The 21,687-nt window shown below is 47.9% G+C and overlaps 1 protein-coding gene across 7 annotated transcripts in view; it reads right to left on the minus strand.

The window, feature by feature from the left end:
* Positions 1–5,387, minus strand: part of LOC134528207 (hypoxia up-regulated protein 1) — a 67,049-nt gene extending 61,662 nt beyond the window's left edge. For 2 of the 7 annotated variants that reach the window (XM_063361615.1, XM_063361612.1), the window contains exons 1-2: positions 5,290–5,387; positions 1,449–1,570 (exon numbers count right to left, since the gene is read on the minus strand). In XM_063361615.1, the coding sequence (XP_063217685.1) occupies positions 1,449–1,568 (120 nt within the window). In that variant the 5' untranslated portion in view covers positions 1,569–1,570; positions 5,290–5,387. Of the gene's footprint in view, positions 1–1,448; positions 1,571–5,198 lie in introns of all 7 variants that reach the window. The other 5 variants (XM_063361613.1, XM_063361610.1, XM_063361614.1 and 2 more) reach the window with 4 other exon arrangements.
* Between the last annotated feature and the right edge of the window lie 16,300 nt (positions 5,388–21,687).

The following is a 21,687-nucleotide window of genomic DNA, read 5'->3' on the forward strand; positions in this document are numbered from 1 at the left end:
CCAATATGACTTAAATAAGGACATGTTTGTTTCCAATTCAGTTAAAACTGTAACATGTATGATTTCTTATTATGAATGCAACTAATTGTTGATCAATATTTTTTTTAGTGTTCTATTTGTTACAACTTATTTGTCTTTATTTCCAATCAGTTCATAAATTGTAATAATATAGTGTTAATATTTTCAAATCTATGTAGTCAAATATTTTAACTGTGGTTGACCAGGTAATTGTTTTTTCAGAAGGAATCATTTCTGTTAAATCTGCAGTTAAGTATTCTTTACCTTAATTTTTCTTCCACTACATTAGCTTTTTGTAATGTTGAAAGCAGCTGATTAAATCATTTTCAGATTTAAAAACTGATTAGGCCTACTTGCAATAAATTTGTGAACTGTATTTGTAAAAAGAATAATTCCACCTAAATGTTGAAATTAATTTAGAACAGCACCCACAGTAAATTCTACATCGCTAACGAAATATATTTTAATGTCCTCTTAATACTGCAACTGTGAATATTGTATTTTACAATATGAAAATTTCATACAGTAGAGACAATCTCTGAAATGGTTATTTATAAACCAACATCAAAGTTTCCTAAAATTTCCTATGTTTTTCGGTTTTTGGAAAGTTTCCATGAAAATTTCCAGGAATATTTCAGATAGATAAAATTTTGGACATTTACCCATCCCTAATCACACCCCATGGTGATGGTGGAAATGGCATGAGATGGCACAAGGGTCAAGACCGTAACTCAACTCCATAGGACACTGGTCAAAATCCAGTTTGGCCACCCTGATTTTCTACTTGAATGTTTTCCTACGAATCTGTCCAGGCAAACACTGGGATTGAGACACTTTATAGAGAGATGAAAGTAATCTTTGGGCTGTGCAATTAATTTTACTGATAAGTAGTATAGCTCCTTTGCAACAGCTCACGGCAACGTACTTTCCAGATTCAAATGCACCAAGAATCGAACACAGATCAAGTTGATAGAAGGCACATGATCTGACCAATTAGCCATTGTTATGGGTATTGTGTATTGTGATCGTTCAGAGCATTTCACCAGGGAGTGGGATCATTTGTAATCCTACATAAATGAGTGAAAGGATACATGCATGGTGAGCTTACCATTTGTACCTTCCCCTTAAGAATAACTGTGCTATGGGTGCATAAATCTACATTCTTATAACTTGTAACTTGTCACAAGCAAGATTTAATGGGAAAATATTTCTGCCTACAATAGGTTCATGTGTTGCAACATTATCAGAGCTTGAAAAAATGAATTCAATTGCTATCCTATAACATTAGAGATCTTAAAGGCACAACAACCAAAACAACGAACACTCACAATTTGGTGTTTCAGCTAGGCCTATTTAATTTTCACTTTGCCTTACAATGGTAGGTATCTAAAGCTATTCTCTATATCACCTAAGGATTACTGTACACTTACAGAGACAATTGCTATCTTCATCCACTCGCTCCCAAGATCCACACTCATGACAGCAATCCCTGAAGCCTGGGAGCACAAGAGTGCTGCCAATCCCAGGAAAATACATATTCTTAGAACCATAGCTGCAACAGTAAACCAAAATATATGAAAATAAGCAAAATAACACAAATTTCAACAACAGCAAGAAAAGAATACATGCCATACACACACATCTACAACATTTAAAATATATTAACAGTTCAATTCCAAATCTGTAGGTACTTACATCCTGGATTTTAGCAGAAAAAAAGTATCTAATTGACAGGATTAAAAAAGAGAAAGCAGAAATTTGCATTACTTCAGTTCTATAAATTTCACATTAAAAATTCCTAAATACCCATTTACTTTGATGGTGACAATTTAGGCACATAGTGGGTATATACTTAGACTGTATCTGTATTCACTGAAAAACTCTCTCTTACTCACTCTCATCCATTCTATAAGTCGCAATGCTATCAAAACACAAAGAAAAGTTAGGCATAAAGCAAGACTGGGCAACGATGTACTCACTACGCACTTTCACCCACTTTTTGAAGCCACCTTGGTTTTCAATGTGTAAACAAACTAATATGGTTGATTTAGATACGCTGTTTTCAGGGTAAAATATCAAATGTCAGTAGTATTTAAAAACACATTTGGAATTATTTTCACGAAAAAGCAGCGGTTCCTACAAGTACCATTAATATGCTACAATGTGGTGTACGGCCTAAATTACTAGTTAAAGGAAAGTGTCAGTAATGTTCTTAGAGGGATTTTTACGTGAAATAATAAAATTCAGAAAATACCTTTTTTTATACACTAGAGACATTCCTGTATTTACCCTGAAAACAGAGTTTCCAAATTCCTACTGGTTTCTGAGAAATATTTGTTTATAGCCTTCGTTACGATACCTGTGTATTGACGCAGCCGCCGCTACATTGTGCTTTAATTGCGTTGTCGATCCTGTGATTATCCATACATAAGAGCATGTATTACTTTTATCTAGATATTGTAATGCTGTGGGAGGTCAATAGAAATTTAAAAAAAAAATACTAGAGTTCCTACTGTGCATCCAAACCCAAGCATCAACCCTTGACAGATTTTTTTAGCAGTATGGAGGTGCGAAGCACCTACTTGTTACATATGATAGCAAGTAACCTGATGCATAAAAGAAATTGTCATTACGTGTATCAAACGTAATAATTCCATTTTGTAGGTCAGGATACGTGCTTTCACACATAACAAGTCGGTGGTTCGCACCTCCGTACTGCTAAAAAAAATCAGTCAAGGATTGACACTTCAGTTTAGATGAACATAAGGGACTCAGGTATTTTTTTTTAATTTTTATTTACCTTCCAGTGCATCACAAAATTCAAATACAAAATATACACAGTCTTATATATCTAGAGCCACAAACTAAAGTTTCTGCACTAAAACACAAGGGTGGCAGAAACATCAATGCATAAGCTACTTAATATAATATATAAATGGTAAAATAAATAACTGCATCAATTCACAGGTACTGTAATGTAAGCTATAAACTGTAATTTCTCAGAAACCCATAGAAAAATAAAGACACAGTTTTCTGGGTACTACCTACATACAGTAACTTCTCTAGTGTCCAAGAAAAAGTATTTTCGAAATTTTATTATTACTTCATGGAAAAGCCACGTTGTAAATTTTTTGCTCCTATTTGAATTGTTTGTTACTATGTGACTCAAAATACTACTTTACATGCAAATGTCAAAAAACAAAGATTACACAATGCAATTAGTAATTTACAAAAACAACAAGCTGCAAATAGAAACATGAAAATTTCCCTTATAAATGCAATAGTCATCATATTAACTCATTTGACTATCAAAACAATACCTATGTTGATTAGTTTCTCCAAAACAATCACATAAAGGTAAATATGTAGTGTACGGATTAGCGCCAAAAAAAATCGTACAAATCTGAAATAACTTTCATTATATGCTCTTTTACGTCCTCTTTTCATAACCGCCTGCGGAGATAAGAAATTCTGATTACTTTTGGAGATATCGAATTTTTAAATTTTAATTATCCTAAAAAAAATTTATAAAAATCTGAATTAACTTTCATTATATGCTCTTTTGCGTCCTCTTTTCATTACAGCCTGCGGAGATAAGAAATTCCAATTACTTTTGCAGATATCGAATTTTTAAATTTTAATCACTATACCTGCACATTCACAAGGCTTACATCATTGTTTTTTGTTTACGAGTATCAATTGTTTTTTTTTATTGGATAATGTTGTCACGTGATAGTTCGTGATAGGCCAATATTCAAATGAACCAATAGGCCGCCTCCAACTTAGGTGAGTTTTTAACGTTTCAAATTTTTATGCTTTAAAAAATTACGTTCGTTCCTACTGTTAATCCTTTGTTCCGGTTTGTTAGGTTAGGTCAGCTACATTATAAATACTTTAAAACTAAAATATCATTAAAATTAATTTTATTATTTTTAATGTCCGTTCAGTTTCAAAGTATTATAATGTAGCTGACCTGACCTAATCTACCTTTGTCCCGTTTTGTTAGTTCAGGTAAGTTACATTATAAATACTTAAAACTATAGAACAAGTAAAATAAATTGATATTATTTTTAATTTCCGTTTAATTTGAAGTATTTATAATGTAACTAACCTTTTTTAATGGAAAATTTCTGTTATTTAGGCATTCACGCGCACACGGCAAAATATAAAATGCATCTGTCGAATGATTACATAGGTCTTGTATTGCAAAATAAGATCGGCGATATCTCCAAAAGTAATTGGAATTTCTTATCTCCGCAGGCGGTTATGAAAAGAGGACGTAAAAGAGCATATAATGAAAGTTATTTCAGATTTGTACGATTTTTTTTGGCGCTAATCCGTACACTACATATTTACCACAGCGATTTCTCACAAACCAATAGAAATTCATAAATGCTGTTTTCAGGGTAACAGGTATGTCTCTATTCTTCAAAAAAAATATATTCTAAAACTTATTTTTACTTTATGTTAAAGACTCTGTAAGAATATTGCTTAAATAAATCTTGGTTATAATGATAACCATATCTGGTTATTTGCAACAGAATATGTAAATTGCAATTGGGTAGTGAAATGTACTAAAATTAGAGATTGAATACTCAGAAATGTTTTATAATTTATTAAAAAATATTAAAGAATAAAATATAGATTACTTCTAGGCATGTATTGACCAGAGGCCGCAAAGTGAGGTAAAATTCCATCCAGACACGGCCTTTAATTAATAAATGGTTGTATAAAACACGCCTTATACCAACAAGCCCAAACTACGAACCCCTCACAATCACATATTTTTAATTATTCAAGAACATATTTTTAATTATTCAAGAACTTTTTTTCAAAACAAGTTAGAATCACGTTCAAATGGATTTTAAAAAAAAAATTAAACATGCAAGTACCATGCAAAAAAACTACTTCTCACAATGCATTAAGACACCGGCGATGATAATGAGGTTATGTGAACAATACAAATAAACATTTCAACATACTGTCGAAGTATCCAGTACTTTCAACGCGTTTAAAACTGGAACATAAGAACATAAATTTTTTTAAAGGTCATTAAAGTCAAACATAATATACTTTTATTAAAATTAGACTATTAAACTATAAGAAAACAGGCAATTGCAATAATTTTAGTAACTAAAAATTTCCATATGTTAATGAATAATACTATGAGTTCTACTCACCAATTACTATAATACAATATTAAATGATTGAAAAAAAAAACCATCCAAATCAAAATGTGCTACTTTAAAAACACATTTGACAGCAACTTACTTCACAAGCATCAGCACGAGTATGAAGTTACGATTAGCTATTGTTTTCATTCGCAATGAGAAATGTGTGGCGAATGTTTATTGGACAATACAAAACTTAAACCACGTCATATAGAAATTAAAAAATACAAATCGATTAAAAGATGAATTTCATTATCGTTTAAATAAAATAACTTATAAATACAGGAAAAAATGTACAACACTTTTAATTTTTTTACATTTGTTTTCAACTATATGTTGAATCTAAAATAATACCATGTTTTTTTTTTCTAAAACTAAAAGAAAAAAATAATTATTAAAAAACAATGTTACTGTAATAAGAATTTTTTAATTTAAAATAAATCAACCAAAATTAAGAATGCAGGTCAAATGAATGTCACCTACATTTTAAAAAGTACAAAACCCGCTCTCTTTTTACTGTACTACAATAAGATTTATTTAGTTGTATTATTATTGTGGTATAATTCTACAGACACACGTTACAGTGATGGGTAGTTTTGAACTTTTGACGTGCATGTACGGCAAATACAATTTTCTTGATTGAGAAATTTACGAAAATTATAAAAATATATATAGCCAGGTAAAAACACGGAGATTATGAGAACGATTGTAAATTGAAAGGTTTAGATAGTCAAATTTCACACATATTGGCATAGGCATTTGTTGGGTGCACAAAAGTTTTAAAAACATGTAGAAGTATGACATTAGATTGACGTCGTCTGGCCGACGACCACCCCAGAGCCCGACCTGCACCCGCCAGTATACGCTCCCGCTAACGGAACACACCCCTGGCCATGGCCCACCCGAGTCAGGCGACCCGAACAGCAATTAAAGACAAAGCCGCGGAAACCTGAGTAGACAAGAGAAGAACCGTACCCATTCCTCCTGAAACATTAAATGAGGATTTTAGCGACAATAAAATCTCTTCCAGAGACACCCGTTTGGAGTCTAGCGTAATGAGGTCACGTCTGGCGCGAGAGAGGCCGAGCCTCCCTCGGACGCCATGCCAGTTCGGCAGTTCAGCGCAGCTCACGGACCGGGGCGGACCTACGTCCCACGGAGCGGCAACATCCTTTGTCTACATTGAAAGTAACGTCCGGTAAATATAGTCACTAATTAACAAAACCCCTTTTATTACTTAACCTCTCCGTGAGTACCCGGTCCCTTTTTTCGGTCCCGGACCTAATCCGGCCGCATCAACTTAAGGACACCCCGCACCACACTTGGTCAGCGGGGCTGCTCTTCAGCATACAGCACGGGCCGTCTCCCGCAACGTACAGAACTTTGTTTAAGGTCACGCGCACGGCGCTGACCACAAACCCGCAAGGGAACTTGGACAAACTTAACTGCGGTGCGTGTTTCACCACAGTGGGCACAACACCCGCGCCGAGACATTTGCATACGGGATTGGCCGTCTCCAATCGCCCGCCCCTTAATTCAGTGTATTTTTGTATCCCGTATTTTGTACTGCTAACTTACGTTACCCGAGTAACGAGTGCCACGTAACTTGTGCGCGCCCCCTTAATCCAGTGTATTTTTGTATCCCGTGTTTTGTATTGCTAACTTACGTTACCCGAGTAACGAGTGCCACGTAACTTGTGCGCACCCCCTTAATTCAGTGTATTTTTGTATCCCGTATTTTGTATTGCTAACTTACGTTACCCGAGTAACGAGTGCCACGTAACCTGTACGCGCCCCCTTAATTCAGTGTATTTTGTGTCCCGCCTTTGTGTTACGAAATTACGTTACCTGCGTACCCAGTGAGACGTCTGAGACATAACAGCATCCGAGGCCACGTAACGCGGAACACAAACAATACGGCGCCACGGAATAACAAGTAAAACCCCCCGGGGACCTCTGTAGAGTGTTGTATTGTGTATGACTCGCTTTTCTGAATAAAAGGTACGACACCGCCACCTCAACTCCACGTCTCTTATTTAAAATCATCTCACGCAACACCGCCGCCGGCCCTAGTGGGCCACGCAGGGGCACATACATCCACGACCCCAAATTCACGACTAGAAACGAGCTAGTCTGGCGCCCACCCGGACAACACAGATCAAGAACCGCCTTTTCCCACTAGGAGCCACACCGGGACTCGAGCCCGAGACCCCGGACGACGGCATTTGGCGCCCGCTGCGTGGGGCAGAAAATAACGTGAAAATTTTTTTTTTCTCACTTCTGGACATTTTCGAAATAAATTCACCAACAGGCGACAGCGGAGACACGAAACGGCCATTTTGGACACAGGAAGGGTCGAAGGCCAGACAGACCGGCGCGACGAGGCGAGCGGACAAAGGACACTCCAACCACCCCCACCCCCGCACGTCATCACGGCGAGGCGAGCAACGAAGCGACGTCACCACCCCCACTCCGCACGGACCGTTTTCGCCTCCTCTTTGTGCGGCTGTCCGGGCACCTACCCCCACCTCGTCACCCCGCTTCACGCTCTCCGCTTCGGGCAACCATCCTGAAAACCCCCACTCCGCGCGGACCGTTTTCGCCTCCTCTTTGTGCGGCTGTCCGGGCACCTGCCCGCCGCCGATCTCAAACCCGCGCGCTACAACACGCGCCCAGATTACAAACAGCCCGTCACAGACGGCGAACTTGAACGTACAACATACAACTCAACATGCAGGCACCACCTACAGACCTCGTGTGCACGCGTTGCCTATTACCAAGGGAAATAGACCTATTGACGGGATCACTGCCGTGGTACAGGACATGCCAATGCGCGAACACCCGGGACAACGTCACTGAGCAGACCTGGGGCAAGCCCTGGAGCGAGACGTTACTCGGCGAGCCGCACACCCAATTACCGTGGTCATGGGCACCGCTAAAGACGGAGGCACAAGCTAACGTCACACTGGGAGGCATACTACCGACTATGGGCCTCACGAGTGCGCGGACCAATCCGGCACCCAAATACATCCCACCACCAAGCGCAATCACCGGACCAAACACGGGGATGCATACACGCAACCCGTGCTACACAGGGAAGTTAGCACTACCCGAGTTCAGCGGAATAGGGCACGAAGTACCCAGAGACTTCCTAACACACTGCGAGGTCAGACTGGCACGGTCCGTAATACCGACCGATGAGTGGTCGGGGCGAGCGAGCGAACAGCTGAAGGGGACCGCCTGCCAATGGTGGAACACCTGGGGACGCTTCGGCATGCCCTGGGAGGAGTTTGCCATGTCGTTCAACCGCCGATTTGACACGGAACACGCACTGGTCCAATGCACGACACAGTTCTATGGCGAACGCCAACGCGACGGCGAACCCGTCGAGCAGTTTCTGGCCAAGAAAATGCAACTGTTCAATCGAGTAGCACCCGGCGCCGCGCCAGCCACCGCGCTCGCAACCATTACCACCCTCCTACACAATGAACTGCAACCGTTCATGCGGTGTTACCGCGCAGAGGAAGTTGAGGACTACGTCCGACAAGCCATAGACACGGAACGGAACATCCGGGGACTGCGACACTACGACCCCCCGAACACCGACCGGGACCTGGCCAGACGCCCAATGGGTCAGAGAATAGCCAGCGTCCAGAACCGGGAAGCAGGGGGCTACCCACCCGACCGCCCACGACGAGCCATCGAGGACGCACCACCACCTGGTAGGCCCGATGGGTCATCGACACAGCAGGAACCCCCACTACCGCGATGCCAGTTGGGCTGCCCCGCAGGTACCCGCCACTGGCATGTCGACTGCCCACGCCGGCAAACACCACACGTCACCAACACGTCAGGAAACGCCCACCCGGGGGCACGGCGGTAAAACCCGCGCCTCCGAGCAAACCGAGCCAACCCACACCCGCCGCGGAAATAGCCACACCGCAACTAAACCAGCTAGTCCGTCCCCGCGACGGCCTACTCCGCATCCCCGTGGAAGTCAACGGACAACCCACGGCGGCCCTGGTAGACACGGGCGCGAGCCACGTGTTTGTGGCCCCCCACCTGGTACCCCCCCGGCGCGCTGCAGCCCCACCAAGCCGAGTTACGGTTAGCAACCAGCACGCAACCGGGAAGGACAGTGGGGCAAGCCGAACTCGGAGTACGCATTCGGGACGACGTCACCACGGTAACCGCCCTAGTGGTAGAGGACTTACACGAAGGGATAGTACTAGGCCAACTATGGTTAGCGAGACAAGATGCGGTGATCGAAATAAAACCCAGACGAGTTTACATTGAAACCCGCGAGCGGCTCACGGTGTATGCCATAGGCACTACCCCCGAGAGTCAGGGGGAGAAAGTAACCTTAGACCAGTTCCGCCACAACGTCCCCCACGAGTACCGAGCAGCAGTGGAACGCGTGTTGGCAGAAAGGCAGGACGTCTTCGCGGTAGCCGACCCACTGAAGCGCACCACCATCACCGAACACCACATCCCGACCACCCACGACAACCCAGTACACGAGGTCCCGAGAGGCTACGGGTTCCGGGAGCAGAGGGCGATCCGGGAGCAAGTGGCGGACATGCTTCGCGACGGGGTAGTCGAACCGTCCAACAGTCATTACAATGCTTGCGTCGTATTAGCCCCAAAGAAAGACAGTTCGCTACGCTTCTGCGTCGACTTTCGGCCGCTAAACGCGATCACGATTAGCTCACCCCCACCTCAAATCAGCGTCGACGCCGCCGTAGCCGGACTCGGCCGCGCGAAAGTCTTCAGTACACTCGACCTGAAGGCTGGGTATTGGCAAGTGCCCATACGGGCGGAAGACAGGGGGAAAACCGCGTTCACGATACCAGACGGGCGGAAGTTTCAATTTCGCGCCATGCCTTTTGGGCTAAAGTGCGCACCGGCCACGTTCCAGGGAATGATGACCCGAGTGTTGGAGGGGTACCTGGGCCGGTTTGCGATCGCGTACCTCGACGACGTGATCGTCTTCTCCGAGACGTGGGAGGACCACGCCAGACACCTGGTGCTGGTCCTAGAACGCTTAGCCACACACCATCTCACGGCCGCACACCACAAGTGTCATATAGGGACCCAGGAGGTCGAATTCCTGGGCCACCTAGTAAGCGCGGCTGGCAACCGACCCCAACCCGTTCACTTGCGCAAGATCGCTGAGGCGGCTCCACCGCGGACGAGGAAGCAACTCCAACGGTTTATCGGCCTAGTGAACTGGCTCAGGGGGTACATTCCCGACTTCTCCCGTACCATCGCACCGCTGACCGACCTCCTGTCACCACGGGCACGGTACCATTGGGGCGAACCCGCGCAACCCGCCTTTGAAGAAATAAAAGCCGCCTTCACTCGCTGTCACACCCTCACACGAGTAGACCCCGGACGCCGCCTCTACCTCCAGACCGACGCCAGCGCACTCGGTGTGGGCGCGGTGCTCTTCCACACGGACCCGAACGGGGTCCGCGAGGTCATCGACTACGCTAGCGCAAAGCTCGGACCGGCCGAACGCCGGTACCACAGCAACGAGCAAGAGTGCCTAGCCGTAGTCTGGGCCATGAAGAAGTACCGGCCCCACCTGGAGGGGAAGTGCTTCACACTGAGGACGGACAACAGCTGCCTCACCTGGCTGCGTACGATGCAGGGGCGGAAAGGCAAACTCATACGATGGGCGCTATTCCTCCAGTCGTTCGACTTCGACGTCGAGCACGTTCCCGGCACGGAGAACCAGCTCCCCGACTTACTGTCGCGGGAACCCGGCGACCGAACAGAGATGACGGACGAGGACGACTGGGAGGAGATTCTACCCCCGGACACACCACACGGACACGCATCGCACGACTCGGCATGCGCGCGCATCACGACCGACGCAGACGGGGACGAAGACCCACCCAACACCGTGGCCGACGTCCAAGACCGGGTACGTCGAGCACAGGAAACGTCAATAGACGCGGGAAGACGCTGCCAGCAAGCGACCGCCGGACATGAGGCGTGGCGCGTGCAAGACAACCTGATTCAGACTCACACACCCGGACACCAGGAAGACTGGAGGACCTACGTCCCGACGGAAGCCCGAGAAGCGGTCCTTCGGTTCTTCCACGATCACGACCTCGCTGGACACCCGGGGACCGATCAGACACGACGAGAAGTCACCCGGCACTACCACTGGCCCCGCGTCACGTATGACGTACGTACGTACGTGCGCGAATGCGAGGTCTGTCAGGCGAGGAAAGCGAGGCGGCGTGACGGCGAGGAGCAACAACGACCCAGGGAACCCACCACCGCCTTCCAAACGATAGCCTTAGATGTAATGGGCCCCTACCCCCGCACGCCGCGCGGCAAACGCTTCCTCCTCGTCGTGACAGACCTCTTCACGCGGTGGACGGAGGCGTATCCATGCGGGAACGTGCGCACACCTACCATCATCAGCCAGCTGACCAGGGAATTCCTGTCACGTTGGGGATACCCCCAGTCGGTGTTGACGGACAATGCCAGTCAGTTCCTGGGGCGACATTGGAAGGGCTGGTGCGACGAACACCAGATCGAGCACCACACGACGCCCGCCTACCACCCGAGAGCAAACCCGACAGAGCGCCGGAACCAGGAACTGAAGGTACAGCTCCGGATCCGGCTGGGGGCGGACCACACGCAGTGGGACCTGCACGTGGCTGACGCCCTCTTCTGTGTACGACGCCGCACCAACACCGCAACCGGCCGCACACCGGCCGAAATGATACAGGGCCACAACCTGCCCTTACCGGGAGAATGGGCCACACACGGCACTCCACACCCCGACGAGAAGACGGAGGAACGTGACCAACGACGGGTGACCAACGACGGGTGACTCTGCACGACGAGGCAAGACGTAGACAGGAGAGGTACGCCAACCGGATCACCCCAACCACAGATCATCCTCCACCCGCCGTGCAGGTCGGCGATCAGGTGTTCGCGCGACTACACCCACTTTCAGCCGCACCCCGCAACTATTGCGCGGGACTGGCCCCGCGCTGGGGCGGGCCATACACGGTACGGCGACGCCTAGGCAGGACGACGTACTTAGTCCGCACGGAGGGACGGCGCCTGAAGAAGGTGCACAGGGACGACATCCGGCTCACCGCCCTACCTGGGGAGAGGAACCCAGACGGAGACGCAGGACCCCCCACTCCGGACGAAAACGGACGCCGTACGCCGGAGAGCGACGTAGTCCAGGAAGAGGACGACTCGCCGGAAGCGACCCCCGCTAGGAGCCGACCCGAACCGCGCCCATACCGCACCCTGGTGTTCACGAACACCACGTCCAACAGGCCCCGCGACGAACCCGCGGACACGCCCGTGACATCACCCGCAGAGGCCGCGTCAGACGACGAGGCGAGGCCACAACCACGGCGGTGGCAGCGCCCGCCCACGTACCTCGACGATTACGCACTTAGCATGGCCACGGGGGACACCGGGGGCGACCCCGCCCACGATGTGCCAGACAAGCCGGAAGAGGTCCACGAGGACGCACCGGAGACGGCAGTGGTACCTTGGGAGGGGAGCGTGGTGTACGAGAGCCCCCCACCGCAATACTACCCACGGGGCAAGGACGAAGAGGCCGTGGAGATCGCCGAGCTGTCGCACAGCATAGGTCAATCCGATGCATGCAACGACGACGGGCCATCGCCGATCGTCACGCAACCCGGAGAGACCGACTCGTTGATCGCCGCCTCAGCATCAGCCGCCATACCCGAACGGGAACGGACCCCGTACCAGTCCACGAACTGTCAACCGCCGCCGAAGGAGGACCTCCGCGGACCGGGACATCGACTGGGGACAAGCGAACCCGCCAGCGAGCCCGCGGAACGACCCCGACGGGCCCACAGATCTTCAGTTCGCCTGGCCGACTACGACCTGGGAACAGGGCGCAGAGCCTGTCAGCCGCAAGGCCACCTCGACGAGTCGACCCCCGGATGTTTGGCGTGGGACGACCCGGGACAGGTGCTCGGGCCCTACCAACTGCGGCCACCGCGAGCACCACCCGGGTGGAGCTGTTGCCGGAGCTAGGAGGCGCCACGACGCCGCCCCCGGCACGACGACCAAGACGGCAACCGGGGCGGCGCGCACGCTGGCCCAGTCGGCCACGATCACCAGGTCCAGTGCGCTGACCCTATCAGCCGCTGACCACACACCGGCACCACGACGCCGCCCCCGGCACGCCTGCCACGACGGCAACCGGGGCGGCGCGCACGCTGACCCAGTCGGCCACGATCACCAGGTCCAGTGCGCTGACCCTATCAGCCGCTGACCCCGCCCAGGCGCCACGACGCCGACCCCGGCACGTCTGCCACGACGGCAACCGGGGCGGCGCGCACGTTGGCCCAGTCGGCATCGATCACCAGGTCCAGTGCGCTGACCCTATCAGCCGCAGACCCCGCACAGGCGCTGCGACGCCGCCCCCGGCACGCCTGCCACGACGGCAACCGGGGCGGCGCGCACGTTGGCCCAGTCGGCCTTGATCACCAGGTCCAGTACGCGGAGCCAACCAGCTGCTGAGCCGCGAACCACGCCGGGATGGAGCGGCCGGAGCTAGGGGTGGCCCCATGTTAGCGGGACCATAAGCGGCGCAAGGTCGGGCTTCACAGGGGGGGGGGGCGTTTGAAGTTGTCTGGCCGACGACCACCCCAGAGCCCGACCTGCACCCGCCAGTATACGCTCCCGCTAACGGAACACACCCCTGGCCATGGCCCACCCGAGTCAGGCGACCCGAACAGCAATTAAAGACAAAGCCGCGGAAACCTGAGTAGACAAGAGAAGAACCGTACCCATTCCTCCTGAAACATTAAATGAGGATTTTAGCGACAATAAAATCTCTTCCAGAGACACCCGTTTGGAGTCTAGCGTAATGAGGTTACGTCTGGCGCGAGAGAGGCCGAGCCTCCCTCGGACGCCATGCCAGTTCGGCAGTTCAGCGCAGCTCACGGACCGGGGCGGACCTACGTCCCACGGAGAGGCAACATCCTTTGTCTACACTGAAAGTAACGTCCGGTAAATATAGTCACTAATTAACAAAACCCCTTTTATTACTTAACCTCTCCGTGAGTACCCGGTCCCTTTTTTCGGTCCCGGACCTAATCCGGCCGCATCAACTTAAGGACATCCCGCACCACACTTGGTCAGCGGGGCTGCTCTTCAGCATACGGCACGGGCCGTCTCCCGCAACGTACAGAACTTTGTTTAAGGTCACGCGCACGGCGCTGACCACAAACCCGCAAGGGAACTTGGACAAACTTAACTGCGGTGCGTGTTTCACCACAGTGGGCACAACACCCGCGCCGAGACATTTGCATACGGGATTGGCCGTCTCCAATCGCCCGCCCCTTAATTCAGTGTATTTTTGTATCCCGTATTTTGTACTGCTAACTTACGTTACCCGAGTAACGAGTGCCACGTAACTTGTGCGCGCCCCCTTAATCCAGTGTATTTTTGTATCCCGTGTTTTGTATTGCTAACTTACGTTACCCGAGTAACGAGTGCCACGTAACTTGTGCGCACCCCCTTAATTCAGTGTATTTTTGTATCCCGTATTTTGTATTGCTAACTTACGTTACCCGAGTAACGAGTGCCACGTAACCTGTACGCGCCCCCTTAATTCAGTGTATTTTGTGTCCCGCCTTTGTGTTACGAAATTACGTTACCTGCGTACCCAGTGAGACGTCTGAGACATAACAGCATCCGAGGCCACGTAACGCGGAACACAAACAATACAGCGCCACGGAATAACATTAAAACCCCCCGGGGACCTCTGTAGAGTGTTGTATTGTGTACGACTCGCTCCTCTGAATAAAAGGTACGACACCGCCACCTCAACTCCACGTCTCTTATTTAAAATCATCTCACGCAACACCGCCGCCGGCCCTAGTGGGCCACGCAGGGGCACATACATCCACGACCCCAAATTCACGACTAGAAACGAGCTAGTCTGGCGCCCACCCGGACAACACAGATCAAGAACCGCCTTTTCCCACTAGGAGCCACACCGGGACTCGAGCCCGAGACCCCGGACGACGGCAAGATAACACAAAGGCGAGTGTAAAAGCATACGCGTGTATATGAATGTGTGCAAGTATCATAGCGTGTAAATAAACAAAATGAACATGTATGCGAGTGAGAAAGTATGCGACTGTGCAAGTATAAGGGTGCACAAGTATGCGACTACACTGGTATGTGACAGCGCGAATATGCCAGTACTTGAGTGCTCAATTCTATACATAAGTGTACGAAAGTATGCAGGCCTCGATAAAAGCGAAAGAGACTTAAAAAACTAACAAAACACGGTTTGAGGTTTGAGACCTGATTTTCAACAAAGTAGTTTATTAAAATACTGTCCAGCTTGTTAAAATTAATTAATACTTGACTCACCAGTTTGGTAAGGTGGTTATGCATCAGTACATACCAACTCACTTACTTATTACCTCCATGGTTACATTTTTCTATCCTTGTCTTATATTGCATTCATGAAATTAATCCCATTAAATTCTGTATACTGAGAGCTAAGATTTTACACATCAAAAAGTGTTAATAATGCTCTTTCCAAAATTTCTTTTTTAATGGGAAAATTTATATTGACGCCGCCGTCAGTGCTCCCTCTGAGAGCACAGGCCGTTATGTGTCCTCAACACCTGATCAGTGCAGCGCCTCGAACGCGCCCACGCGCGCAACATAGTGCAGTGCCCCGAACGGCGTGACGTCAGTCACGGCCCCCTACGAGTGCAAAGCGCCCGGCCGGGTGTGGCACTGCGCAAGGGTATTAATTATTCATGCATTTAATAAGATAAACAGAAACTAATAAATCTAAAACCATCAATAATTAATGTTGACGCCGTCCCCGCTACCTCTGATTATTTAGACGCGATTTTGTTAGGTTCGTGTTCTCAGGGAAGGTTCGGCCTTGTGGCTAGAGGTAGGGGTCAACACAGTAGGGCCCCCCGAGCTGTTGAGGTCACTCGGGACGCCTGAATAATAACACAAAACTTCTTCAGATAGTTGGTGAATTTAATACAGCACAGCCCAATACATGGTGCTGCCCGTTCTGGCCGTAACGGTTTGCCTGACGCGACTAGTCACACGCGCAGCTCACTTCCTCAGTGGCGGCTCACGATTCTTATGCGCGTGAGGGGCAGACTCGTATACGTGACGCGAAAGTTACAAAAGACACTCTGACATGGCACACGATATTTTGAAGCACAATACACTACACTAATACCTAGCTCTGGATAAACTGGGCTAGCAACACGTAGGCCCGTGTCTCCGGCGACTCTACGTGGTGTCTAGGTGTGTCCCAGGGACTGAATCGTTATTAAGTTTGGTGGCGCACTGCCGTACGACGGTGATACATAAGCCCTGACATGACGAATTACACTTAGGCGAACAACTATTCCACTAACATATTACACTTGATAAACTGGGCTAGCAGCACGTAGGCCCGTGTCTCCGGCGTCTCTACGTGGTGTCTAGGTGTGTCCCAGGGACTGAATCGTTATTAAGTTTGATGGCACGTGTCGCCTGCTGGCTGCCTCGTGCGGGCCAAAACTAAGTAGCCTTTAGGCTAGGTTGGGCGTGAAGCGCCGACGTAAAACCACATACTCTCCCCACAGTACTTACGTATGACGTGGAACACTCATCTCGGAGCACTGATTGAATTAAGTTAAGTACCTCATGGTAAATTGAGGCCGACCGCGGAACTGTACAAAAGGTTGAAAAGAAATTACACTATGGAAAACTACATGTCGGTGAATGCAAAGGTTGAAGGTTCCGCGTTGCGCGCAGGCTGCCGGCCTGGTTGAGCTCTCGAAGGACACTGGCGGTGTCGCCGCGCGCGACCCCCCTCCCCCGCCAGCCCTCCCGCGGAAACGTGTGAATTTCGCGGGAAACTGAACCGGCCAGGTTCGGGACAAATCGCACAGTGAAACATGATTTAGCAAAGACTTAATTATTAATTACTGAAAAATAATGTTTAATAAAAACCTGTGGAAAACATAATTAAATAATTTGTTGTAGTGCGGCGGAAGGATATGCCACACCCGGCCGGATCCTTCCGCCGGCGCAGCACTCGTTGCACGGCGTTCGCCTCGTCGCATGCACTGCACTTAGCTGCGCGCACGAGCGCGTTCGGTGCACACGCTTCTAGGAGACGTTGATGAGGCATAGCGGTCTATGCGACATAGAGGAGCATTGGCGGTCGGCGTCAATGTTAATGTAATAATCATGTTATAAAGGGTTATCATTCACAAAACTGGCCGAAGTCATCTTCCCGCGCTCCGCAGTTTTCCCGCGGAATTTCCCCCCTCCCTGGCCCCGGCGGCCAGGGAGGTTAGTCAGTCGCCATCCAGCACTCGCCCGGGCCGGCAGCCCACGCACGGGGAGCCTTCAACTTTCGCGCCAACATCCAGTAACTAAAATAGATAATTATAGCCAAATCGTTTTAATTCAGCTCCCCGGTCGGCCCGAATCGACCGTTCGAGACCCCGCGCGGTCCTCTAATAAAATGTGCAGTCCAACACAGGACTTTTAGTATAATACGTAATTGACTAGGTGGCCCATCGTGGCACCTGCGCCTCACGCTGTAAAGTCCCACATCGGGACGTAGTTCATCGCCCACGCAGGGCGGCACTGCGCCAAACGCGATACCAAACTTTCAGACGAGTCATTAACTGGGACGTGCCACGGCCACGTGTGTGATATCCTGCAAGATTCCACCGTGTCCGTACCCAGCGTAACGTGGCCCTCGCCACCACGCGGAATAGCCGCCTTTGTATATCCATCTGTGCGGGACTAACCACAGTAATTATAGTGAAATGTGTTATCTTAAGTAATTTTGCGGGACCTGTCGTCCACGCATTTCACGTTGCGTCCACGTATTCTCACATAAGCCGGAATAGGTTCATCGTGCGCGGAGCTTAGGTCGACGATGAAGCGGCCAGTTACGTGAGCGTGTATCGTGTAGATTGTGCGATGGAATAAAACAGCTAAAAGTACGTGTGTGTTTTATTAATAAGGCGTCCTGGGAGGCCATAACAGCCCGGGGGGCCCTTTATCGACGCGTCCCTACCTGCAGCCACGAGGCCAGGAACCCCGCCCTTGAGACCCAAATTAAATTAAACAGTTTAAATTCACGTAAATTCAGATCAGGCAACGGGGACGGCGTCAATATTCATTCGTTTAATTGATAGTCGGTTTAACTTTCTTGTGTGATAAAATACCGTCAGATTTTGATCGCAAATAACTATGACATTAATAATGCATCAACAGTGGTTTATTTTTATTTATTTATTTATTTGGTTGCCTCCTGTTTTCTCAGTACATACTAGAAAGGAGTTGTCAATATACAAATTACAAACAAAAAATTAAAACATATAGACAAACACAAATCTTAAATACAAAACATAACCACACTCCTGGATATTACAATCTTTGTCTTGGCAATATTGGTTCAGTCCACAAAGGATAGATCTTGTCTGTATGTGTTTGTTTTGCCCGACACCATCGTAACAGTGTAGGCAAATACATTTGATTGCTACGAATATCCTTTGTATAAAGTTATGTCACCACTCCCACTGCCTGTCTAAGTTTTTTAAGTAATTGTTAGTTTGAAAAGTGATCTCAGGGGCAATAACGGGGGTTCGGCCTCGTGGCTGCAGGCAGGAGTGCGTCGCGGTTTGGAATCTACCCGGGCTGTTCAGGCTACCCAGGACGCCTTATAAATAAATAGTAAACTGGTTGACACGACACTGCAATTTATTAAGAACCGTTACATATACTGGTCCAAGTATTGGCCGCGTCTGTTGTCTGACTGTCGTGGCACGCGAGTCTCTATGCGTAGACGATGCGCGCGAATAGGATAGTCGGCAAAATGGTATGTGCGGGCTTATACTGTGGCCGTTATCAACATGAAAGATGTGGCGGATAGTCGCGCAGTTGCATTGCTGCAACAGCTTATGCAGAGATTGATGTTATTATGCAAAACAGCGCATACAAATGCATGTTCTAAAGTTATTTGCAATCTAACCTGTTGCAAAACATAAAAGTCCCGAAAAGTACCTAGGTCCGGTTAGATACAAACATACACGTTACAGTCACTAATTAAACAGTTATGATGTGGTTAGACTACACGTAGAAGTTACACATTTAAATTAGATGAAAGTTAGATACGTAGATTAATGAGTTAAAACTGGACACACGAGGCTGACTAGGAGCCTTAGACGATAATGATTACTTGGCTTCGAAGCCGGAAAACTGCGTAATTCATTTACGCTGTCCTTAAACTCAGGTCATGAAAATTACCTAATAAATGCAAAACTCCCTGTTGGGATAAAATAATTATTAGTTAACGAGTTGCACGAAAAGATGTCCGACTGAGTGGGGTCGGCGCATAGCTGATTAAAGGTTTTGAAGAACTTACACTGACGCCACTCCCGCTGCCTGTCTAAGTTTTTTAAGGAATTATTAAGGTTGGAAAAGATCTCAGGGGTTTTAACGGGGGCTCGGCCTCGTGGCTGCAGGCAGGAGCGCGTCGCGGTTCGAAACCTACCCGGGCTGTTCAGGCCACCCAGGACGCCTTATAAATAACTGTTAAACGAATTGACACGACACTGCACTTTATTCAGAACCGATACACTTATTGGTCCAGGTACTGGCCGCGTCTGTTGTCTGACCGCTGTGACACGCGTATCTCTAAGCATGAACGGTGCGCGCGACCAGGATAGGTTGCAAAGTGGTATATACGGACAGTGGCCGACTGTCAACGTGAAAGTTGCGGCGGATAGTCGCGGAGCTACTGGCTACTGTACTGCAACAACTTATGACGACATTTACGTTAACATGGAGAATGGCACATATGTTCCAAATTTATTTGCACTCTAACCTGTGTCGAAATATTAAAGTCCCGAAAAGTACGTACACCCGGTAAGCTGGAGACATACACGTTACAGTCACTTTCTAATTGGAAATTACTCGGTTAGATTGCACATTACAAGTTACACATTTATAGAGGATGAAAGTTAAGAGGCGGAAGTTAGCGAGTAAGAACTCGACACATGTTGCTAAGAGTCTTCGATGATAACAATTAATTGGCTGTGAAGCCGAAACTGCGTAACTCAATTACGCTGTCCTTATTCTCTGGACACGAAATTACGTAGAAAATGTAAAGTTCCCTGTTGGGATAAAATTAATTAGTTACGAGTCGCACGAAATATCGTGCGACTGGGTGGGGTCGGCGCAGAGCTGGTAAAAGGATTTTAAGAACTTACACTATTGCTGAGACCTGGATGTAGCGCGAAAGTTGATGGCTCTGCGTTCGCGGAGCGTCCGACCCCTGCGAGCTCCCGACGGTAACTGGACTCGAGACCGCCCTGCGGCCTCGCGCCTAAACACGTGGAGCGCGGGAAAACAGATCCGGCCAGTTTTGGGCTTAAAATACATGTTACACAATATATGATTATAAAACAATTAGACATAATTTCCCTTAGACTAGTTATCTTTTAATTGTTGTTAAATAGTTGTTTTTAATTAAAAATAATAATTGCATATTTATTTCGGCACATTGCCACACCCGGCCGGGTGCTGTCGTCGCTTTGGTGTTCGTCGCGGCGCACTTTTATTCACTCGGCGGACATCACGCTCGGGCATGTTCGATGCACTTAAGAGTAAGTGTTGTTTTGACATAACGGCCTGTGCGAACCAGAGGGAGCACCGGCAGTCGGTGTCAACACTATTGCTGAGACTTGGATGAGACGCGAAATCTGAAGGCTCTGCGTTCGCAGAGCGATCGACCCATGCGAGTCCCCGACGGCAAATGGCGCGAGACCACCCTGCGGCCTCGCCCCGAGACACATGAAGCGCGGGAAACAGCTCCGTCCAGTTTTGGACTTAAATCACATATTTCACAATAAATGATTTAAGAACAATTGGACATAATTTCCCTTGAATTAATTATCTTTTATTTGTTATTAATTTGGTTGTTTTTGAGCTAAAAGAATAACTACCGTACTGATTTAGTTTAGCGCATTGCCACACCCGGCTGGGCGCTGTAATCGTCTTGGCGTTCGTCGCGGCGCACTTTTATTCACTCGGCGGATATCAGGCTCGGGCATGTTCGATGCACTTAAGAGTAAGTGTTGTTGTGACATAACGGTCTTAGCGGACCAGAGGGAGCACCGGCGGCTGGCGTCTGTTATAAATGGTGTAGTGTGGAATCGCATTCAGTTATGACTTTGATTCGGGTTTCTTTGTGCATAAAGAAAAAATAAATGCAAGCTTCCGCGAGATGAGTAACTTAACATGTTTTAATTTTTAAGTATATATGTAACTATGAATTGGAAAATAATATATTAATACTTTAATGTTCTGGTTTTTATTAAGTTTGAGATGAACTGTAAAAGCTATTATACTGCGTGTTCGTGTTGATAGTCTATGCTTTATAAAGCCTAATGTGTCGCTTTAATTCAAGCTCTAT

This window comes from Bacillus rossius, chromosome 1 (genome assembly GCF_032445375.1).
Source record: "Bacillus rossius redtenbacheri isolate Brsri chromosome 1, Brsri_v3, whole genome shotgun sequence".
Taxonomy (NCBI): domain Eukaryota; kingdom Metazoa; phylum Arthropoda; class Insecta; order Phasmatodea; family Bacillidae; genus Bacillus; species Bacillus rossius.